Genomic DNA, 21,414 nt, shown 5'->3' with positions numbered 1-21,414 from the left:
CACCCCTGCGTATCTCAAATTTCCCTGGACCTCGAACTTGCTGCGGGCGTAGTTTTGCAGTCAACTGATGGAACAGCTGATCATGGGCACAGCAGAAGTCTGTGGAAGGCTGAAAAATGGCCCCCCACAGACAGGTGCACCTCTGATCCCTAGAATTTGTGAGTGTTACCTTATTTGAGAAAAGGGTCTTTGCAGATGTAATTCAGTTCAGGATCTTGAGATGAGATCACCCTGGATCATCTAGACAGACCCCAAATGCCATCACAAATGTCCTTGTAAGAGAGGCAGAGAAACATCTGAGACACACAGAAGACAATGTGAGCCAAGGGCACAGACCAGAGTGGTGTGGCTACGAGACAAAGAGTGCCAAGGAATGGCAACAGCCACCAGGAGCTGGAAAAAACAAGGGTCCAGTTCTTCCCCTGAGCCTCCCAGGGGGCCCTGAGCCCACACCCCAATTTCCGATGTTTACCTTCCAAGAAAGAACATTTCTCAGTTGTTTTAAGCCACCCAGGTCGTGGTCATTTGTTGCAGCCGCCACAGGAAACTAATGCGATGCTCAATAAAAGCACAGAGTCCTAGAACCAGGAAAGTCTTGGAGGTCATTTGGTCCAGCACTCCCGTTTAACAGATGAAACACCTGCAGCCCAGAAGGGGGAAGTGATTTGGCGAAGGTCACTCAGTAAGTTAGAGGTGGGTGCAGGCTCGCTGACCCCAGGCCAGGGCTCCCCAACTGACTCGTGCTGAGTCCCAGAGTCGTGAAAGGCAGATGAGAAGCCTTTCTCATTATTATTTTCCTTGCTGATTATTATTTTAAGAGGGAGGGGGAACTCTTAAACAGATGAAGCACTGTCCATCTTGGAGGTGTAACTCCTGCTTTTACCGTCATCACTCAAGTCAGGCGGCCAGTCTCTCCTCCCCTAGGACTGAGAGGCACAGGCTATATCTTGGGGCCAGTGGGTTCCCGGTGGGGAAACCGCAGTGAAAGACGGGAAGCTGGGGGACTCCGGTCACACCGCTAGCACGTGGCTGAGCCCAAAATAGGACGCAGGGTTCTGACTTCACAACTCTACCCTGGTTCTGCTTCCCATTTGCTTCTTTCCCTAAGCTGGGTCAGTAGGCAGTGTGGGCTGGGGGTACTTGTCGTGGCGAGAACACCATCAGCTAAGATGGTTTTGGGGACTCCTGGGAAAACACCAGGACATGATCCAGGAAACGTCCCGTTATCACAGACTGTAGGGTTGGGAGAGGAGCCCTGGGCCCCCCAGGCAGCCTGAGAAGCAGCTGTTTCCTGGACAGGCTTCCGTCCCTCCTCACAGGCCCATAACTCACCAAGGTTGTGTCCGAGGGCTCAGTGGGTCCCCCTTAACCCGGACTCCAGACAATCAGATACAAGCTAGCCCTGCTTTGGGGGAAATGGTTTAATGAGAGTAAGAGAACAAAACCTACAAATAGCTTGACCATCAAATTCCAAAGAAGAGAGAGAGAAGAAGGAAAAACCTTTGAAAGGAGCCTTATAACCTGGCAGAACTAGACTTTTCCCCTCCTTGTCCCCAGACCATCTCCACCTCCCCGCACACTCTCCCACTTCATGCTGATCTTGGAGCTAGGGAAGGAGAATGATGGCTGAGCCGGGAAGAAAGATGGCCCAGCCACCGATGCGTCTCTGTGCCTGTCACCCCCCGAGGCTGACATCGATGGAGAGACCCCCAAGGGTTTGGGGGTGCCAGACCCAAGGGGGCCTGAGCCTCACTTGTCCTGTACAGAGCTCCGGGGGTCAGCATCTTACCAATGTCCACTGAAGCCCCAGTTACGTGGGGCAGGTGAGCACTGAAAGCTACAGGGGTGTTGGGGAGAATGACTCTGCAGCATGGGATCTGAGAGTACCAGGAAAATGTGAGTGAGCCACACTTGCCCTGCACACACTGGAGCCTACCCGAAGGAGCCCAGACACAGCGACGAGAAGACCCAGGGCGGACAGCAGACCTCTCAGGGTGGGCCGGCGAAAAGACCACCAACCAACAGGATGTGTCCCACTGCAGGGGACGGGACCATTTCCTGCTAGGGCGTGAGGCCAGCTTAGAGCCAACGTGGGGGGCTCCTTCCCTCCGTCTTGACGGCCACACTGGCGCAAGCCGCCCTCTCACCCAGACCCACTCCCCCAGGGTTCACAGAAACACCAGAGCAGAGACGGGGCAGAAAGGAAAGCAAACCCAGAATGAGACTGAGTTTTAAATCGGGAGGAAAGTGAATGAGATATCACTGAATCGGACCAACTTTACCTATAAGGGACTAGGTAACTTTTTTCCAACATCCGTCAGATTATGGGCTTAAGGTCTGGAAAAAAAAAAGCTTAATAATAGAAAACAAGGTTTCTTTTCTCACCAACAAAACCCATGACCTCAGACTGATGGCCCACTGTGACTGAGTGGCTAGCTAAAATAAGACCTGAGTTCTGGCTGCCTTGTGTTTTTTCCAGGACTCTATTTCCCCTTTCCTTCTTCCCCTTCTGGGGTTCGGCCTGTAGGACGCTGTAGACAGAGGCTGGGCCAGTCCTGCACAGGTAAGATGGGGTGGGGGGAGCACACAGGTGATGGGAAAGGGGCTCCACTTGTATGATTCGGACGAAGATCATTTGGGGAAAGCCTGGGAGTCCTAACCAGGTCAGGCCAGGGAAACCACCAAGGACTAACCAAGTCAGGGAGGGAGGCTTCTACCGCAGCTCAGGCGGTCAGCGCTCACTTTGCCGAGTGAGGAGCCAAGCCCAGATCCCAGCAAGACCCTGAACTCTGCCATTCCCGAAGCCCAGGGCAGCCGAAGCCTCCAGCTCCTCTAGCATGTTAGAGGGGAAAGACATGGTCCCCCGGGTCCTGGGGGCTCTGGGACTGATGAAGGGGGTTCTGCAGGAGATGTGGAAGGGGTGGACTTAATCCAGGGACGAGGGGATGTGTCCCCAGGTGTGTGGAGATGTGAGGCTATTCCTGCTGCCTGTACCCCTTCAAATGCATATTAGCTCTGCACCGTGCCCTGGGCTGCATGTTTCACATCTAATATCTGGTGCTAGCCTCAGCCTGTAGGTTTGCTATCACCCTCTCTATTTTCCAGCTTAAAAGAAATAATGAAGGTGACTTGCCTAAGATCTTGCCGCTGGAAAACAAACAGAACAGACTGTCCGTGCTTGATACCCTATCTCCCATCCTGCAGCTGCAATGATGGGGTACTCCCAAGTCACAGAGCCTCCCCAAGGTCAAGGAGAAGCAAGTGGAGCCAGGCAGGAAGGCGGAAAGGAAAGGAAAGCAAGGGCTGTGGGAGTCACGTGCCGCTGGCCAGCAGCCATGCCCATGGGAGAGTGTCCCTTTAAGAGCCCAGGTGTGGGTCAAGCCCCACAGTTTCAGTTTTGGCAGCAGCATCCAGTGTCCTGCCAGAGGCTTCTAGAAAAGCCAGGGCTGCGGACTGGTCAGCAGGCGGTGCTCCCGAAGCTGACGGGACAGGAGGAAGGAGCTCAAAGTAAGTGGGGCTGCTCTGGGGTCCCCGAAAGGATGCCATCTGGGAAGGGCCCTCCACACACACGATCCCCAGTCTCCCCAAGAGTGGGACGAGGGGAATGTGGGGGAGCTGACGGGCACAAGCCCGGGAACATCCCAGAGAGACTAGTGAGGACCAGGGGGTAAACGCTCAGAAGGTGGAAAGAAGGGATGTCTGGGCTTGGCACATGGCATTCTGCTCGAAATTTGGTCTCTGAGTTCCCTCCTAACTCCTCCATAATTTAACCATGACCTTAGGCAAGTCACCTAATTGCTCTCTCAGCCTCTGTTTCTTAATGTGCAGAATGGGGATAAAAATAAGTCTGATCACTTATGGTTGATGTGAGATTCAAATGAAAAAAAGATGTGTGAAATTGCTTTGAACACTCTAGAGCAAAATAACAGTTGTTTTGGCATTTTCCAATTCAGTTCAGTTATTCCAGGACTTTTGAGCACCAGATCGACCCAGATAGGATAATGCCTATGCAGGTCCTGGTACAAGGCAGGTACCCTTCTAGTCCTCAAATATTTCTCCCTTCAGCTTTCTGGTTGGAGGCACACGCAGTCCATTTTTCTGGACTTCGAAGACACTCTGAAATCCTTTGCAACTTCCACCCAACTTTGCTCTCACAGATCCCTGCCAACCCAAGGTGTCATGTGCATCACCGTTCCATCCTGTGCCTGCTAAGCTGGGAAAAATGAAGTCCTTCCCGGGAAAGTGAGCTAGGCAGGCAGAGCCCCCTGCCAGGAGCAGGCAGCATTCTTCAGTGCTCAGGCTCCTGCTGCCTCTGCAGCCAGGAGACCTCAGACACCAGCTCTCTCATCCTGACAGCGTCCCAGGCCAGCCAGGGGACCCCCCGCACAAGCGCAGCTGCTCTGCGGGCTACATCCCTCACCAAGAGCTGCATCCCTCACCAGCCCCACTGTGCGCACTGCCCCCGGTCACCTACGCAGCCAGTGCTGTTCTGCACCACAGCCTTCGCTCACTCTCCCCCTTCACTAGGGAAATTACAAGTCCCTGAACATCTGCAGTTGGGATGCGTCAATTCGTGGGTTAGTGTAGAAGGCAGTTGTCTATGCTCAGAGCCAGTTTTGAAACTCTCCATCCATCCCTGCCCTTGGGTGTGGTGATGTGGCAGATGGAGCCACGAATCAGGACCCAGGAGAGCAGCTGGCTCTGTTATCTCTGCCTGTCTCTTAGAACCTCTGGACTCTGGAGCCTTATTTTACAAATAGTGTAATAGCAGCAGCTTCCAGGTAGAAACGGAGAAGGCAATGGCACCCCACTCCAGTACCCTTGGCTGGAAAATCCCATGGACGGAGGAGCCTGGTAGGCTGCAGTCCATGGGGTTGTTAAGAGTCGGACACAACTGAGTGACTTCACTTTCACTTTTCACTTTCATCCACTGGAGAAGGAAATGGCAGCCCACTCCAGTGTTCTTGCCTGGAGAATCCCAGGGACGGCGGAGCCTAGTGGGCTGCCGTCTGTGGGGTCACACAGAGTCGGACATGACTGAAGCGACTTAGCAGCAGCAGCAGCCAGGTAGAAAACACACTTACCCTTGGCTTTCACAGCTTCATCTTCTTCCTACCTGAAAGAAATTGAGTGGGAGGCAGGGTAGGTGTCATAAACCCATGTTACAGTTGAGGAAACTGAGGCTGTGAATTATTATGAGTGGTGTAAGATCATCCAGCAGGTTTAAATGAAAACATTTGGGTACAGTCGTTTTGGTATGGTCATGGGGATATTTTGACATCACCTAAAAAAACACGACACGCAACTTTTTTAAACAGTGGCACACGCATGTGCTCAGCAGAGACCCCCTCACCTATGTCTTGCCCCGTATCTGGGTGGGCGGGGGCTGGGATCCCAAAGACCCTGGCACTGACACAGTGTGATGGACTGGAAAAAAGTCTTGGAGGCCATGTGTCTGGTTACAGGAAATGAATGCAACCTGCCGTACATATGGTAAGTGCTGAATAAATAGCAGCCATTATTAATTTTCAGGAAGAAATTCTGTTGGCACCTACTTCTGAGTTCAGATAGAGTCTTTTCACAGGAACCACCTTTCCTGTGAAAAGCAGAGAGGAGAGAGTTGGACTAACTTCCCCTCAAAGACTGGATTTCCACTCCTGCCCCTTCTGGCTGCTTCCCCTCAACTTTAAGACCCTCCACAGTACCTGAAATCTTGCAGGCTTGATCCGGAGTGCCTGAATCTGAACCCCACCCCAGTCACTTACCTGCTGTGTAACTTTGGGCAAGCATCTTACCTCTCTGGGCCTCCACTGTCTCATGTGTGAAACGCGTTTACCCACTGTACCCCACCTCCTAGGGCGACTGTGCGGACTAAATGAGTTAGCACGTCTGAAGCCCCTGAAAGTGGCTCCATTGTGCAGCTGTAATCAGGGCCCCTCACTCGTAACCGAGTCCCTGGCACATGTCTGCTCTTTCTGGCCGTGCTAGTCCAATCTGAACGGCTCGCCCCTAGTCTTCAAAGGACGCTCAGCAAACAGACATCTGTTCTCTCACTCCGAGACAGGAAAAAGAGGAGACTGTGTTGACTTTAAAGAGGATATGGGAAAAGAATTGTTATTTTTCAGCCCGATACCCTACTTAGGATTTTACATATGTTGCCTCATTTAATCCTTATGGCGACTCACTAGACTAGATGCAATTATCTCCAGTTTACAGATGAACAGTGGGGCTCATGGATTTAAGTAGACTGCCCCAGACAATCCCCAAGTGAAAGCGCCAACAGCAGCCTGAGGAGTCCCTATGCTGTGTACTAAGTGCACAGCACCCGTGAAAATCAAATGCATAAGCCCGCAGCCTCCTGTGCTAGCAAGCAGTCGCAGCCTCTGACAGCAGACGAGCACGTCACATGCCTGGGAGTGCCTCTCTACATTAACCCTAGGCCCCCATCCCAAGGGGGCCCCTCAACTAGACGAGTCAGGGATGATAATTCCCACTTTACAGATGACAGAGTTGAGCCAGCACATTTTGCCCAGGTGGGAGAGCTCTTCTGGGAGCCTGTGACAGAGCAGGACTCTGGACCTCTGAGTTCTCTTCCACCCTCCCCCGAGCTACTGTCCGGTGAGCACCCAGAACAAAGAAGGCATTGGGCAAAGTGAGAGAAATCAGCCCTGACTTTGTCCTTCTCAGAGAAGGAATGAGGCCATAACCATTCCCAATCTGATCGGTCTTTTCTGAACAGCTGGTCCTTGCCAGGCACTCCCCGGAGAGTGCCTTCTGGAGATGGAGAGATTGATCTCAGTGGACCCTGCCTCCCAGGAGCTTGCCGTCTGGTAGAGTGGGCGACATAAACACCTACACATCAAGGTGGAATGGGATAGAGTCGATAACAGGGCTTCTCAGTCTCTGCTGAAAGGCCATCTGAAAATCTACAAGGCTTATTCCCAGAGCTTCCTGGAGCTTGGACTCCATACGTTTCATTTCTGCTGAAGTCTTCCATGCCTACTTTTGACAGGGATGGGACCAGAAAGTCTTAGATCTTCCTAGCTCATGCCTTCTTTGGGACCTCTGTGGTTTCTCTCTGCATCTCCCTGCTCTCTCTAGCTTCAGTTCCTTTTCTGCAACACTGCCTGTGCTTGGAGATTCTCCCATACTCCAGGGCTTACGTAAACTATATAACCTCTCCTCTTGTCATTACAAGCCTGAGGCCCTTCCAAACTTCACGGACTGCCCTCCCTCCCCTAGTGGTGTCGTGGTTTCCAGGCTCGCTCTAGTGTGTGCCCGGCCTCTGCATCCACGGGAGAAGAGAGTGATAGGTCCACGCGGACTCGAGCTGCGCCTCTCCTGGCCATCAGTCCAGGCCAAGGAAAGCCCCTTCCCCAGCCAGGCCAGCTGCTCCCTGCTTCTCTGAGCCCCAAGGTCCCTGCTGCCCCAAGTTCACACTCACAGGAAGTCAGAAACTGCCAGCATGGCTTCAAGCCCCCCGTGGTGCCTGCTCGCTGTTCCCCCAAAGCCCTGAGGACCGTGAGAGCCTTAACTGTCCCTCTGCTGTGAGCCAAGCCAGTGATGACCCAGAGTCACTGAGGGCCACGTGCTCACCAGCAGGTACGCCAGGCCCTGGTCCAGAAGACCCTCTCCCGCTGATAGAGGAGAAAGCCTGAACTGAGACAGACAATCATCTGACTCTAAACCAAGAGAGTTGAAAATCAGTCACTCCGACTGAAGGTGAACTAGCTAGTTTTATAAGATGATAGACTCTATTCTTCAGCAGGGCCTACACCTAGCCCAACTTGCAATTGTGCAGACATATATTGTGAATACATGAGGGGCAGTAACTTCACAAAATGAGAATGATCTAGATTATCCCAGCCTGACTAGTGAAAATACAACTCCTATTTTAAGAGCCAGGAAAGGTGCCTTCATGCATGAGATACTAACCTATGTATGTCTGAGAGAATAGGTCCCTCTGAGCATCCAAGGAGTGATAATACGGTATCAATTTGATCCCATTCTGTTATAAGTCTTGGGGCCAGAATCTCTCTAACCCTTAGATTTCCTATCTGCCCATGAAGATATTATCTATCCCTTGGGTTGCTGTGATGGTGGATAAAGTCATAAAGAAAAGAAGGTAGCAGAGCATCCTGTGCCCAATAAATACTGTGCTCTTTCTTTCCTTCCTAAAGCAAATCCTTTGAATCCAGCTCCAGCCCCATGGAACTGTGGTCTCCCTGACACCCAAATCTCCCAGGTTAGGGAACAAGTATGGTTTTAAGACTTTGAGAGGAAGGGATTTCTGATGTTTTGTAAAGCCCAGGGTCTTTCAGCTGAGAACAGAGAAACTGTGCTTTAAGTGACGTTTTGAGCAGAGATTTCCTGCTCCTGAGAACATGGGGACGTGGGAAGATCCAGTCTCCCCGGGGACTGGACTGTGGGCTTCCTACCAAGGTCAGCTTCCACAAAACTTGTCCTCTAGCTCTGCATACCTGGTGATGTCATCCCTGGTGGGAGGTTATGCAAAGGGTAATGGGGCACATGTAAGCATCCTCCCCCTACACGGACCTTCACCGCTAGCCAAGCATGTCACAAATGAGAGACGCCTGGGGAGGAAGTCGGGACCACTGCTTTGGAAAATGCGGCCTCTGCCTGCAGCAAGCCAGGGCAAGTGGCTGTTACCAGTCCAGACTAGGGAATGTCTCCTCCAACTCAGCCTATGGGAAGACCCACTGCAGCCCAGAGAAATATCAGGAAGTTTGCTGATGTCAGCAGAGAACAGAGACCAGAACCAGAGAGCCCCTGTTGGTTGGGGCTCCTTAAAGCAAATGGCACGGTGTCCTCCCACCGACCACTGCGCCCAAGCCCAGTGCAAATAGCAGGTGGTGGGACTCTGCAGTGAACTCATCCCAAGGTTCCAGGCGAGAGAGACCTCCCCGCTCTGACCCCTGCTCCCACTTGGGAGTCAGTCCCACGTACCCCCCGGGTGGTCCTGAGGCCAGCTTCGTCCTGAGCACATCCGAGCTGGAGCTGACACTGGCATTTGGCTAAGGCCGCACTCCAGAGGTTAATCATTGGCCTGGTATGAAAAGTCCAGGGCAATTAACCGGAATCAAGAGAGGCTCGAGCTGCCACCCGACACCCATATTTGTCCCTACCTCCCCAAACCCGCTCCCCCAACTCTTCCGAAGAACTGGAGAAACAGAATACCTTTATCTCCACGAGGAAATAAAGAGGTGCTTTGCTGGGAAATTCCCTCACGGAAAAGAAGGAACCAAGATAAACAGCTCTATTGCCTTTGGCTCAAGCTAGCAAAGGGCGTCTCTGGGAGCAGGAGCGAGGCCAAGGCAGGAAGGGGGGCCTGGGAGACAGGTCTCTGCGCTCCCTGCTGCCTCGAGCCTCCTAATCTTTATGGGTGCTCGTCACTGCCCAACACGTGTTAACACAGTTTCCTCCTTCCCCCCTCATCGTCAAGACTGGTCCAAGATTGAAAGCCTGGCAAGGTCCGTGGGAGAGTGGGGACTCCCCTCTTCACCTCCATCTTCCTCCAGGCTGCGGTCAGTCAGGGTCCAGAGGACAGCTGTGGTCAGGCCAGGCCCTGCGGTTCTCAACCCACCCCAGCCCTGGGCTGTGTCCCCAGATGTGAAAAGGTCCACACGTGCGACACCCTCTGAGTGGCCTCACCTCAGATTTTCCATCTTTGTCCGTCAGCCTCACCAAGGAGGAGGCAGTCACACCTACATGTTTAACCCTGACCCCAAAACGGAGTCTCTGGGAAATCCTGGGCATGTCACTCAGCAGCTCACGATCTTGATTTTTCTTATCCAGGAAGTGGTTATAATCTTATCTGTCCTGTCTCATTTAAAGGGGACTTTTAGAGCTCCAGTGAAGTGGTGTAAATGACAACGTTTGAAAAGCAAACAGCGCTCCACAGATAACAAGAATAAGCACGAAGGATAAGCACCTCACTCCGTGTGAGATGGAATATGGGCAGTGAGACGGGCTGAGCTTGGACTCTGGGGGTCAGATAATGCAGGGTTCAGCCTTCCCCACCACCTCCACCCCCACCCTACCTACTCCCACATTTAATGCCTGTGTGGCCTTGAGGAAAGCCCTTAACCTTTAAGCTTTCATTTCCTCCTATGTCAAGTAGAGATAAGAATGCCTGCCTCTCAGGAGTGATACCTGTTTAAATGAGATACTACAGCTACACTGTTTCACGGGTACATCATGGAACGCTGTGCCAGGACCGTTGGCAGCGCTTATGACCATCATCATCACCTTAACCCTTATGAGGCTGCCTCTATGCATCTCTATTTGCTCATGTGACAGGCCATAAAATATGCCAGCTCCCCTCCACCTCCCAGGGAAGTAGGGAGGGCAGCTGGAACAGAGAGGTGGAGACACTTCTTGGTAGTAACCAATGATCTGGGGAGCTGTTCCTGAGATCCTACGGATCTTCCTCACGACGGTGCCTACTCCCAACCCCATGCGGGTGGGGAAACAGAGGAAATGACGCGCGTGTGTGTGTCCCTACCCCAAAGGAACTGGCAACTTAGCTGAAAAGACAGAAGTCTACTTATCCCTACTAAGGAACAAAAGGCATTGTGGGACCACGGGACTTTGACCTGTGATGGGAAAGGCGGGGCCGTTCATTCTTTGACAGGTTTTATGTGCATTACTGGAGACGCAAAATCAAACAGGTGTTACAGGGGCCGGAAGGTCAGCGAGCAAGTCTTGGACGACAGAGGCGTCTCATCCCCTTGTGCTATTGTCTTTCAGCAACCACGCAGGTCGGTGGCCTGGCAGCAGAGCCCCGCAGGAGCCCCCAGCCATGTCGCGCCTGTTCCTCGCCTGCCTGCTGGCCGTATTCCCAGGTGCGTTGGCCAGGCCCCAGCCGCTCCACCCTAGTCCCCGGGGCCCAGGGGCGGCCCCGCAAGGCTCGCAGCCCCTCGGGGAGCAACCACAGGCAGTGCAGGGAGGGTGGGTGAGCCAGCGCTGGGGTGTCAGGGCTGGAAATGGCACTCTCGCACGTCTGGCCAAGGGTCTTCACTGGGAATAAGGAAAAAGGGACCTTGACCTTGAACCAAGCCTCACTCTGAGTTGCTTTGGGGTTTGGGAGAAATGACTTATATTTGCGCCTGTTAACATTTTTATCTGGAAAAAAAAAAGAAAAAAAGAATCTACAAAGTGTTTTAGAAATATAGGGAAATAGCAGATAACAAATGAAATAATATAGCACTCCACAAGGATGGTTTTAAATATATATATATTTTTTATATATTTAAATGTATATAAAATATATGAATATATTATACATATTTAAATGTGTATAAATATATGCATGTATGCAAGAAATATTATAAATATATGTATATGTGCAAGGGATATCACTAAATAAGTTTGCCATTTGTTTTCTTAATGGGGCTATCATTAATGAATTATGATTAAAATCTTAGAATTGTTTAATAATTGTGCAATGTAGCAATTGCCTAGCTGCAGCACCACACATCTCAGGAGGAAAAGTTCATGTCCTCAGCGTGGACTGCTCAGACCCCCTCAGGAGGCTTTCCCTCTGACAGCCTCAGAAAGCCCGTCTTGTCCCCGCAGTGGTCTCCATGAAGAGCCCCATCTTCGGTCCCGAGGAGGTGGCCAGTGTGGAAGGCCGCTCGGTGTCCATCACGTGCTACTACCCGTCCACCTCCGTCAACCGGCACACGCGCAAGTACTGGTGCCGGCAGGGAGCCAGGGGCCACTGCACGACCCTCATCTCCTCGGGCGGCTACGTCTCCAGCGACTACATGGGCAGAGCCAACCTCACCAACTTCCCGGAGAGCGGCACGTTTGTGGTGGACATCAGCCACCTCACCCGGAACGACTCGGGGCGCTACAAGTGTGGCCTGGGCATTAGCAGCCGCGGCCTCAACTTCGACGTGAGCCTGGTGGTCAGCCAAGGTAAGGACTCAGGCTCCTTAGATTTCTGGGGAGAGCGAGAGGGAGGAAGGATTTCCCGAGAGGGCAGGGAGTCCTAGCATGGGGAAGGCTGTGGGTCCATCCAGAGCCTTCCATCTGCACAGTAGAAGGTGGGAATGAGCCAGACGGGACCTACTTGGATAGGGGAAGGGTGGATGGGCCGCTCTAGGTCTTAAGGGCCTGACACAGTTCTGGTTTTACTAAAGCTCTAGCTTAGAAGAGCGTGAGGAGAACAAGTTCTCTCCTCGTACTTGTTGTAGGTGGGACCAGAGGTCCATGAGCAGGGGGAGATTCGTAGGGATCCTTAAATTCCTGCCATTACAGCGCCCTTCAGGTCAAGACCTTGGGCCACCAGACTTCTTTTAACATGTGTTCGATTACCTGACCTCCAGCAGTCCCTCAGAAGTCTCTGCATAAATTAAATGATCAGTTCTTGTCCAAAGACCACAAGATTGGATGTAACAAATGATACGGGCATAAGTATCAAGCAAGAAAGGAGGCAGCAGTAAAGCTGGGCTTTGGAAGACAGATTCTGACGCTGTCTCTCTGGGAAAGAAGGCCCTGCGGGTGACAAGCACAGCCAGCCCTCATCAGAAACACTGAGGAGCTGAGCCGTGCGGAAGGCAGCTCAGCATCCCACGATGCAAGAAAGTAACACCGCAATTTGTTCCCCACCCTTCACCCTGCAGATCCTGCACAGACAAGTGATGTCCACGTCTACCCTGTAGAACTGGGCAGGACCGTGACCATCAACTGCCCTTTCACGAAAGCAAATTCTCAGAAGATAAAATCCCTCTGCAAGAAGATAGGCCAGACCTGTGTCCAGATCATCGACTCCAACGGGTATAAGAGCTCCGCCTATGCCGAGAGAGCACATCTCAGTATCCTGGGTACCGACACATCAGTGTTCAGCGTTGTCATCAACCAAATCAAGCTCAGTGATGCTGGGACATATGTCTGCCAGGCTGGGGACGATGCCAAAGCCGATAAGAGCAACGCTGTCCTCCAGGTGCTAGAGCCTGAGCCTGAACTGATTTACGGAGACTTGAGGAGCTCGGTGACCTTTGACTGCACCCTGGGCCCCGAGGTGGCAAATATGGCCAAATTTCTGTGCCGGCAGAAGAACGGGAAAGCTTGTGATGTGGTCATCAACACGTTGGGGAAGAAGGCTCAGGACTTCCAGGGCAGAATCCTGTTCCAGGCCAAGACCAACGGCGTCGTCAGCGTGCACATTACCAGCCTGAGGAAAGAAGACGCGGGGCGCTACGTGTGCGGGGCCCAGCCTGAGGGTGAGCCCCAAGAGGGCTGGCCTGTGCAGGTTTGGCAGCTCTTCGTCAATGAAGGTGAGACCTGAGAGGCGGAGAGGGGCGAGGTGGGCAGTCTGCAGGGGAGAGCCCTGCTCGGCCCTCTGGGGCTGTCTGACAGCATCCATCCATTGAGCGTATCTGCTCACTGACAAGCCCCAGACCAGACGGTCTGGGGGCGGCACCAGAGCTCCGAGGCTGTGCGCGATGGCCTCTGCCTCATGCGACCTCTTACCTCCTCTTCTCCGCTACCAAAGGCCTCTGATGGCCGCCCCTGATCCTTAGGAATGGGGGGAGTGAAGATCCCGACTGTCTGGGTTTCAGAGAGCCCTTGGAAGGACTCAACATGGAGTCTCCCAGACCCGGGAGCAGGATGGCAGCTCATCTGTCACATTCCGGTGGAAGAAGCCTTGGCTTGTGTTGGTCTCATAGCTTTCCCAGGTCAACGCCCCACCTTCTAAAATCTCCCCTCCAACATCTCTTAGGGTTACTTGTTATTCAGTATGGTCTGGTTGGATGCCTGCCCCTTCCCACCCTGGGAGCACTCTGTAGAGAGTTACCCTCTTGAGAAACTGAAGCAGTACTTGAAGTTTGTAGTCACTACGCTTGAGGCTTTTCCCATTCCCTGTCCTTCTTTCTCCCGCCAGCTCAGTCCTCACTACCTCCCTCAGCATCTCTGCTTGCCTGGGACTCTCCCAGAGCCTCAGCTTTAGTTTCTTGAAGATATACCATTGCTGCTCTTGGACACAGCCTTTGTGGCCCTCAATAATTAAATTTATCTGTGCTACATAGTATATATTTTAAATCATACTGTTCTAAATATATTTTCTTAATTTGGAGGAAAAAAACCACCTGGCCATCTTATGGGATGAACTAATAATAAAAAGACAAAAACTACCTAGAGGGAGACCTTATAAGAAGCCCAAGGCGAAAGGCTGATGGTCACTCTTTAAATGCCTTTCGTTCTCTGCTCAGAATAAGGTGGGGAAGGAATAGTGGGGGAGGTCCCTGGAGACAGGGTGAAGACTCCTGCGCCAGGCTCTGTGACATTAGGAAAGGCTTTTTCACTTTCTGAGGCCGGTAAGGGGATTGCTCTAAACCTCACTCTCCACCCTGGCTGAGCCCACGGGGAGGAGGCTGCCCAGACCAGGCTGAGTTCTCCCATCCCATCTCTGTCTGTGCTTCCAGAGACCGCGATCCCCGCAAGTCCCTCCGTGGTGAAAGGTGTGGAGGGAGGCTCTGTGACCGTATCTTGCCCCTACAACCCGAAGGACGCCAACAGCCTGAAGTACTGGTGTCGCTGGGAAGAGGCTCAAAACGGCCGCTGCCCGCAGCTGGTGCAGAGCCAGGGGCTGGTGAAGGAGCAGTACGAGGGCAGGCTGGCGCTGCTCGCTGAGCCAGGCAATGGCACCTACACCGTCATCCTCAACCAGCTCACCGACCAGGACGCCGGCTTCTACTGGTGCGTGACCGACGGCGACTCGCGCTGGACGTCCACAGTGGAGCTCAAGGTTGTCGGAGGTGAGAGTTAAACTTGGGCAAGAGGGAAGGGTGGCAGCTCCGGGACCCCTCCAGTCAACCGCAGCATCAGCCCCAGCCACTCTGCCTCCCGCCTCCCCGACCTCCAAGCTGCGTAACCAGCACCCTTCCCCCACCTGTTCATACCAGCAACAAACACCCTTTCCTGCCCCCACACTCTTCAAACCACCACACACAGCAACTCCTGTGATCACGAGCATCAGCTTCTTTAACAGTCTATGTGGCATCAGCTGAAGCAGAGTTCAGTTCTTTGTACTGAGTCTTCTTGCTGTTGTTCAGTTGCTAAGTCACGTCCAGTTCATAGTGACCCCATGGACCACTGCACACCAGGCTTCCCTGTCCATCAGCAACTCCAGGAGCTTGCTCAAACTCATGTCCATTGAGACAGTGATGCCATCCAACCGTCTCATCCTGTGTCGTCCCCTTCTCCTCCTGCCTTCAGTCTTTCCCAGCATCACGGTCTTCTCCAATGAGTCAGCTCTTTGCATCAGATGGCCAAAGTACTGGAGCTTCAGCTTCAGCATCAGTCCTTAAAATGAGTATTCAGAGTTGATTTCCTTTAGGATTGACTGATTTCATCTCCTTGCTGTCTAAAGGACTCTCAAGAGTCTTCTCCAGCACTACCATACTGAGTCCAGGAGAGCAGATAACAGCAAGAAAACACATAGAAGCCCTTGCCCAGGCCCGTGGTCTGTGATAGACTGGAATGACTCATAGTGGTCACTAATAGTCTATTACATGGGCACAGAATTGTAAGTGCTTTTTCTTCAATATAGTGTGTTTATTTAGCACACTGTCCAGAAAGGAACCAGACTGTGGACAAAGCACCCCTGCCCCGGCCCCCAGTCACTTGCCTGCAGCATCACCAGTGCCAACTTCTGCACCTGTTTCTCCCTCCTTGCTCCAGGAGAACCAAGCCTCAAGGCACCCAAGAACGTCACGGCTTGGCTGGGAGAGCCCTTCAAGCTCTCCTGTCACTTCCCCTGCAAGTTCTACTCCTTTGAGAAGTACTGGTGTAAGTGGAGCAACAAAGGCTGCAGCGCCCTGCCTACCCAGGATGACGGCCCCAGCCAGGCCTTTGTGAACTGCGACCAGAACAGCCAGATCGTCTCCCTGAACCTGAACACGGTCACCAAGGCGGATGAAGGCTGGTACTGGTGCGGAGTGAAGGAGGCCCATCGGTACGGAGAGACAGTGGCTGTCTACGTGGCAGTGGAGAACAGGGTGAAGGGTGAGTCTCCGAGGGCCAGGCCCATGTGCCCAGGGGACTCCAGAGAAAACTGCCTAAGAAAATTTCCATCAAGGGTGGCCCCAGGTTTGACTATAAGAGGTCTGACTATAAGGGCGGGGAGCAGGGGGCAGCGGATTGGGGGGGGGGTGGGCTTATGCGTCCACCTGGTCTCATTTATCCTTCCAAAAAAGGGCATCCCAAACAAACATACAAACTCATCAAAAATAGTGGATTTGTCCGTTAACCTCAGTCTCAAGACAAATCCCATAGTCACCCTTTCAGGCCATGATGAAGCCCGTTCTCTGTGGAGAGGTCTTCTACATGTAGACGTGTCTAAGTCACTGTTACATCATAGTCTGCCCAAGTCTGCTCCAGGGGGCCAGATAACCTTCATGCACAAGGTCTGATAAGGAAAATCCAGGCAATCTCTTCCAGTAAGATTGCATTTCAAACTGCTTCTAAAAATATCACATGAAATGTCTTATGCCTAATGAGGGGGTATTTTTGTGTGCATGCGTGCTCAGTGGTCAAGTCATGTTTAACTCTTTGTGACCCCATGAACCGTAGCCTGCCAGGCTCCTCCATCCATGGGATTCTCCAGGAAAGAATACTGGAGTGGGTTGCCACACCCTCCTCCAGGGGATCTTCCCAACCCAGGGATGGAACAGGTGTCCCCTGCGTTGGCAGGCAGATTCTTTACCACTGAACCACCAGCGAAGCCCAAGGGCTATGTTTAGTGCCGGTAGAGATGAGGTTATGGCAGCTTCCAGTTGTCAGGCTCACTGAGGGACCCCTCGCCAAGCTGCCCGCGGCTCTTTGCAACCCCGTGGACTGTAGCCCACCAGGCTCCTCCGTCCATGGGATTTTCCAGGCAAGAATACTGGAGTGGGTTGCCATTTCCTTGTAGTCAAGAGGCCCTGGGCAAACCCTGTGAAGAATCTCCCGGTCAGCCCTTGCACACAGCTGGATCTAAGCACGCAGCCTTACAGCGGAAGTGAAATTGGTGTGAATAGGCCAGAGGTTGTCTGTGACAGACTGGAGAAGAGCGTAACTCCCCCTGCTTCTTGTGTCCTCTAAGACCCTGTCCAAAAAGGCTGGAGATCTCCCCATGACCCTGGGATTCCTAATGAAGCCCTGCTCCACAGACTCCCTAAACTTAAGCCCCTCTCTGCTCTCCCCAGGGTCCCAAGACACCAAGCAAGTGAACGCTGCTCCTGGGAGGGCAGCAATAGAGTCAAGGGCCAGGGTGATCGAGAACAAAGCCATTCCAGACCCCAGGTTTTTCGCAGAGGAAAGCGCCGTGAAGGATGCTGCTGGTGGACCCGGAGCACCCATAGATCCCGGCCGGTGAGGAGAGACCTGGGGACTCCCACCTAGAGAACATTCGAGAGGCCAAGGACCTGAGGCTGGGTGATCAGGTCCCAGGAAGAGAGCCTGTCCACCTCTTGACAGTGGGTGCACCCACGCCGCCTTGGCCTGTGGTCTCTGCCCTTCTCCTGAGACTGGGGCGCGGTCCACCATTCAGCTTCATCTCCCAGTCCTGGGATGCAGGGAAGGCCCAGCGCTCGCTTTTGTCCTGTCTGGGAGGGCTTCTTAGAAGGACGGAGGCGGGTGGGGTAGGGGGTGCTGTATCCGGAGGAGGGTGTGGATAAACCTGGGAGGCAGAACTGGCTGGAGCCAACCTGCCAGCCCCTCCTGGGACCCCCAGTGTCCCTTGCTGGGACTAAGTTAACCCTTCCCCCAGCCCTGCAGAACTCGGCGGCAGCTCCAAAGTGCTGGTCTCCACCCTGGTGCCCCTGGGCCTGGTGCTGGCCGCGGGGGTCGTGGCGATTGGGGTGGTCCGAGCCCGGCACAGGAAGAATGTCGGTGAGTCCCAGGGCGCTGCCTGCCCGCTGCCCGCAGCCTCCAGCCCCGAGGGGACTGCCGAGGTCCATCCTCTCTCATCCGCTCGGAGGAAGGGTCCGGGCAAAGGGAGGTGGGGGACGACCAACGCACACATGCCCGAAACTTCCATTAGGTGCTGCCATCCAAATGCCGTCTCTGGAAGCGCATCTTCAGTCACTGGGGATCTAAGCTCACAGGAAGGGGCTCCGGGAAGAGGAGGGCAGGGCCCTGCAAACCTGGGCTTCCAGCCTGGTGTGACGACCAGTCAGCTGGGTGGCGCTGGGCGTCCCCTTCATGCTTCTGGTGTCCCTACGGCTTGAGACAGAGATGAGGATAATCACCTCCAAGGGCTGGTGTGAGGGCAAAATGAGATCCTGTGCGCTGGAAGGTCCCAGAGTGATGAACAGAGGTCAGGGGCTGCTGGATCTAGGCTGTCTGTGGACAGGGCCTGGCGGGGAGCCTCGGGTCATTTTCGTTCAACCTTGGGTCCTCATCAGAGACAGCCGTCAGAGACCCTGCTCCACTCCAGCTCTCCTGCAGGGATCCCTCGGGGACCTTCCACCCTCAGCCCTGCACCAACCCTCCTCTCTCCCCAACAGACCGGATTTCAATCAGGAGCTACCGAACGGATATCAGCATGTCGGACTTTGAGAACTCCAGGGATTTTGAAGGACGTGACAACATGGGAGCCTCTCCAGAGGCCCAAGAGACGTCTCTCGGAGGGAAGGATGGTACGTCCCTCCCTGGAGGACTGCCCAGGCCCCAGGGGACAAGCATGAACCCGGACTCTGCCTCTGGAGCGGGAATGGGGGGCCAGGGAGGGCTGATCCCCCCTCTCCTGCTCTTCACACAGAGTTTGCCACCACCACCGAGGACACCATGGAGAGCAAAGAAACCAAGAAGGCGAAGAGGGTGAGGGCAAGGAGGGAGAAGGAGGCCTCATGAGGGTGATAGGGAAAGGCAGTGTGAAGGCCTGCAGTTAGACACCGGGAGAAATCGTCTCCAATGGGGACTGGTGCCAGGGGAGGGAAGGGGTGCGCCTTTCTGGCTGCGGGACTGATGTGGCTGAAACCCAGGCAGGAGGTGAGCTGCACTGATGGGCTACCAATAGGAGGAGGGATGGAGGTGGTGTAGGGGGTGGGGAGGGGACTTGGGGGGGGTGAGGACGGTGACCGCATTAAAGATTCTGGCCATAGGGTGGGCAGGTCAAATGCCATTTGCTGGGGATCAGGGAGGTGCTTTTCCCGGGCTGTGGAACCCACAGACTTAGCTCAGCACCCTCGCAGGAGGATTTTGGGAGACTGGCATTTTCCCTGGGCCTGTAAGACTTTTGCTCATGGGGGGCCCCTTCATACCCCAACCAAGATCCACATCATCTGAAATCCTACCTGCCTTTGGGTCACAAGTTACCCTCTCCTCATGTTTCCCTGATCCCGAGGCACTAATGCTTATTACCACGTCCACACCCCGTGGCCGCAGTAGAGAGCCCAGCATCTGGAACAGTGAGGGGAACAGGTCGGTCCTGGGGACAGCCATCCCCTCCAACCTGGTGGCGTGTCTCTGAGCTGGTAGAGGAAGAAGCTGTGAACCTCTGTGGCTAATGCCAGCCTGGGCCACCTCGGCCAAGACTGTGGGCAGGGCTTCCGGGGACGGGCCCCGGGCCGCAGAGGTTGTTCCACTCCACGTGTTGAAAGGAGGTAGTGAGACCGAGGGAGGTATTTTTAGAAGCTGCAATTTTCCGTTTCTCACGATCAGTCCCTCTAGGTGAGCATGGCGGCTGGGATGAGGAGGGTGGGTGGACACAGGCTCGAGCTGCTTACGACAAGTTCGCTAAATTAGGACACTTAGAGCGACCCCTCCCCTCGACCCCCACTGTCCCAGAGCCACGGCCCCCAACACTGACTCCTCTCCTATCACCCCCCAGTCATCCAAGGAGGAAGCCGACGAGGCCTTCACCACCTTCCTGCTCCAGGCCAACAACCTGGCCTCCGCCGCGACCCAGGATGGCCCGAAAGAAGCCTAGACAGAGCCTTGGGCGCCCCTTCCCTCCGCACGTGGCAATCACGCTCCGAATCACGCTGATCCACAGGGCCCTCAGCTCGGGGGGGTCCACTGCCTGCACTCACACCCCACCTAGGCTTCTCCTACCTGTCCTCAGAAGGTGTGCTGGTCCCTTCTTGGTGGCATCCAAGCCTGGCTGACTTGTTCCTATTGGGGGTGAGGTGATACGAGGAGTTCCCACCTGCAGCTTATTCAAATAAGAAAAGTAAAGGTGTGGAGGAGAATTAAGATCTCAGAGGGGCCTCCCAGAAAGAAAAGGGACCAGAGTGGGCGGGGAGACAACTGCAGAAGGGGGGCCATTCAAGGCTTCCCTGCCCCCTTGTTTGGGGACGTCAGTGGGATTCTCCCTTCCACCCCATCTCTGCACCTCTCCATCCCCACTCCAGTCCATCTTCTCTTCTTCTTTCCCTCATTAAAAATGTGCATTTGGTTACTCACTAGATTCCAGGTGCTCTGCTAGACATTGGGATAGATAGGCTGCAATCCCAGCTAGCGGCCTTCTGCAAGCATCACGGAGCCCCTGGAAGCCACAGCATCTCTTTATGTGTACACTCACTAACATCCTCACCAGATTTTCTTACCTCTGCCTGTATTGGGAGAAATAATAAAAAGTCTGCAGCCGTGAGGCCTTAGGTGCACGGGCACACACACAAGGCACCATCAGCACATTCTTACCATTTTACAGGTGAGAAAACTGAGGCCCTAAGAGGTGAAGAGGTTTGCTAACAGGCAGCAAGTGAGATGTGCTAGTGTCAAAGCTAGATTTGACACCTCCTGTCTCTACAAAAGGGCCTCTGCTCTCCAGATAGACAGAATTCCATAAGAAGGAGAACAAAAATGTAAATAAGACTGGTCTTTTACAGGCCCCACCTCAGGGAAGATACCGCTTTCCCTGTCTGTCACTCACAGAGACCTAATAGGAAAAGAGAATGGTCAAACACTCAAAACCCCCGTATTTGAAGACTTCTGAGTGGAAAGGGAAAAAAAGGGGGGAGGGGTTTGATGGTGCCAGGGAGGGGCTGAACTCCAAAGAACTGAGGTTTAAGTTTTTTTTCCTTCTAAGCTCTGTACTTCAACTAGCATCTATGAGCTGGCACTTGCTAACAAATCAAAAATGTGAATTAATTAATAATTAAAGACCATGATTTCCTCCAAGGAGGCTCAGACTGCATTTGTCCCCATACCGTCTGTTCCCCAGGCAACCCTTTCAGAGCAGTTTGCTGTGGTCCCACTTTTAGGCATCCCAGGACACAAGTCTAAACCAGCTTTCCCCTACCTCCAGCGCTGGGCTGAGAGGGGCTAGCAAGTGGCCTGCAAGTGGGACCAAGATTATCTTCAACAAAAAGATAGTTTAGAGTCTATACAAGTGGTCAAGATCCCAAAGCTCTGTGTTACAGAAGATAATTAAGACTGAAAGCAGGTGTAACCAGCCCT

At 53.5% G+C, this 21,414-nt stretch overlaps 1 protein-coding gene across 1 annotated transcript; it reads left to right on the top strand.

Moving 5' to 3' along the window:
* The first annotated feature begins 3,389 nt into the window (after positions 1-3,389).
* Positions 3,390-21,135, top strand: PIGR (polymeric immunoglobulin receptor). Its single transcript, XM_065938291.1, has 11 exons — positions 3,390-3,507; positions 10,771-10,865; positions 11,599-11,943; positions 12,651-13,304; positions 14,454-14,786; positions 15,712-16,035; positions 17,217-17,382; positions 17,780-17,901; positions 18,519-18,650; positions 18,773-18,831; positions 19,844-21,135. The coding sequence occupies exons 2-11, from the start codon at positions 10,823-10,825 to the stop codon at positions 19,940-19,942; spliced, it is 2,277 nt and encodes a 758-aa protein (XP_065794363.1). The 5' UTR covers positions 3,390-3,507; positions 10,771-10,822; the 3' UTR covers positions 19,943-21,135.
* The last annotated feature ends 279 nt before the right edge of the window (positions 21,136-21,414 follow it).

The sequence above is a fragment of the Muntiacus reevesi genome, chromosome 5, assembly GCF_963930625.1.
Source record: "Muntiacus reevesi chromosome 5, mMunRee1.1, whole genome shotgun sequence".
In the NCBI taxonomy this organism is placed as follows: domain Eukaryota; kingdom Metazoa; phylum Chordata; class Mammalia; order Artiodactyla; family Cervidae; genus Muntiacus; species Muntiacus reevesi.
Note: the sequence above shows the minus strand (reverse complement) of the source record. Positions and strands in the feature narration are given on the sequence as shown.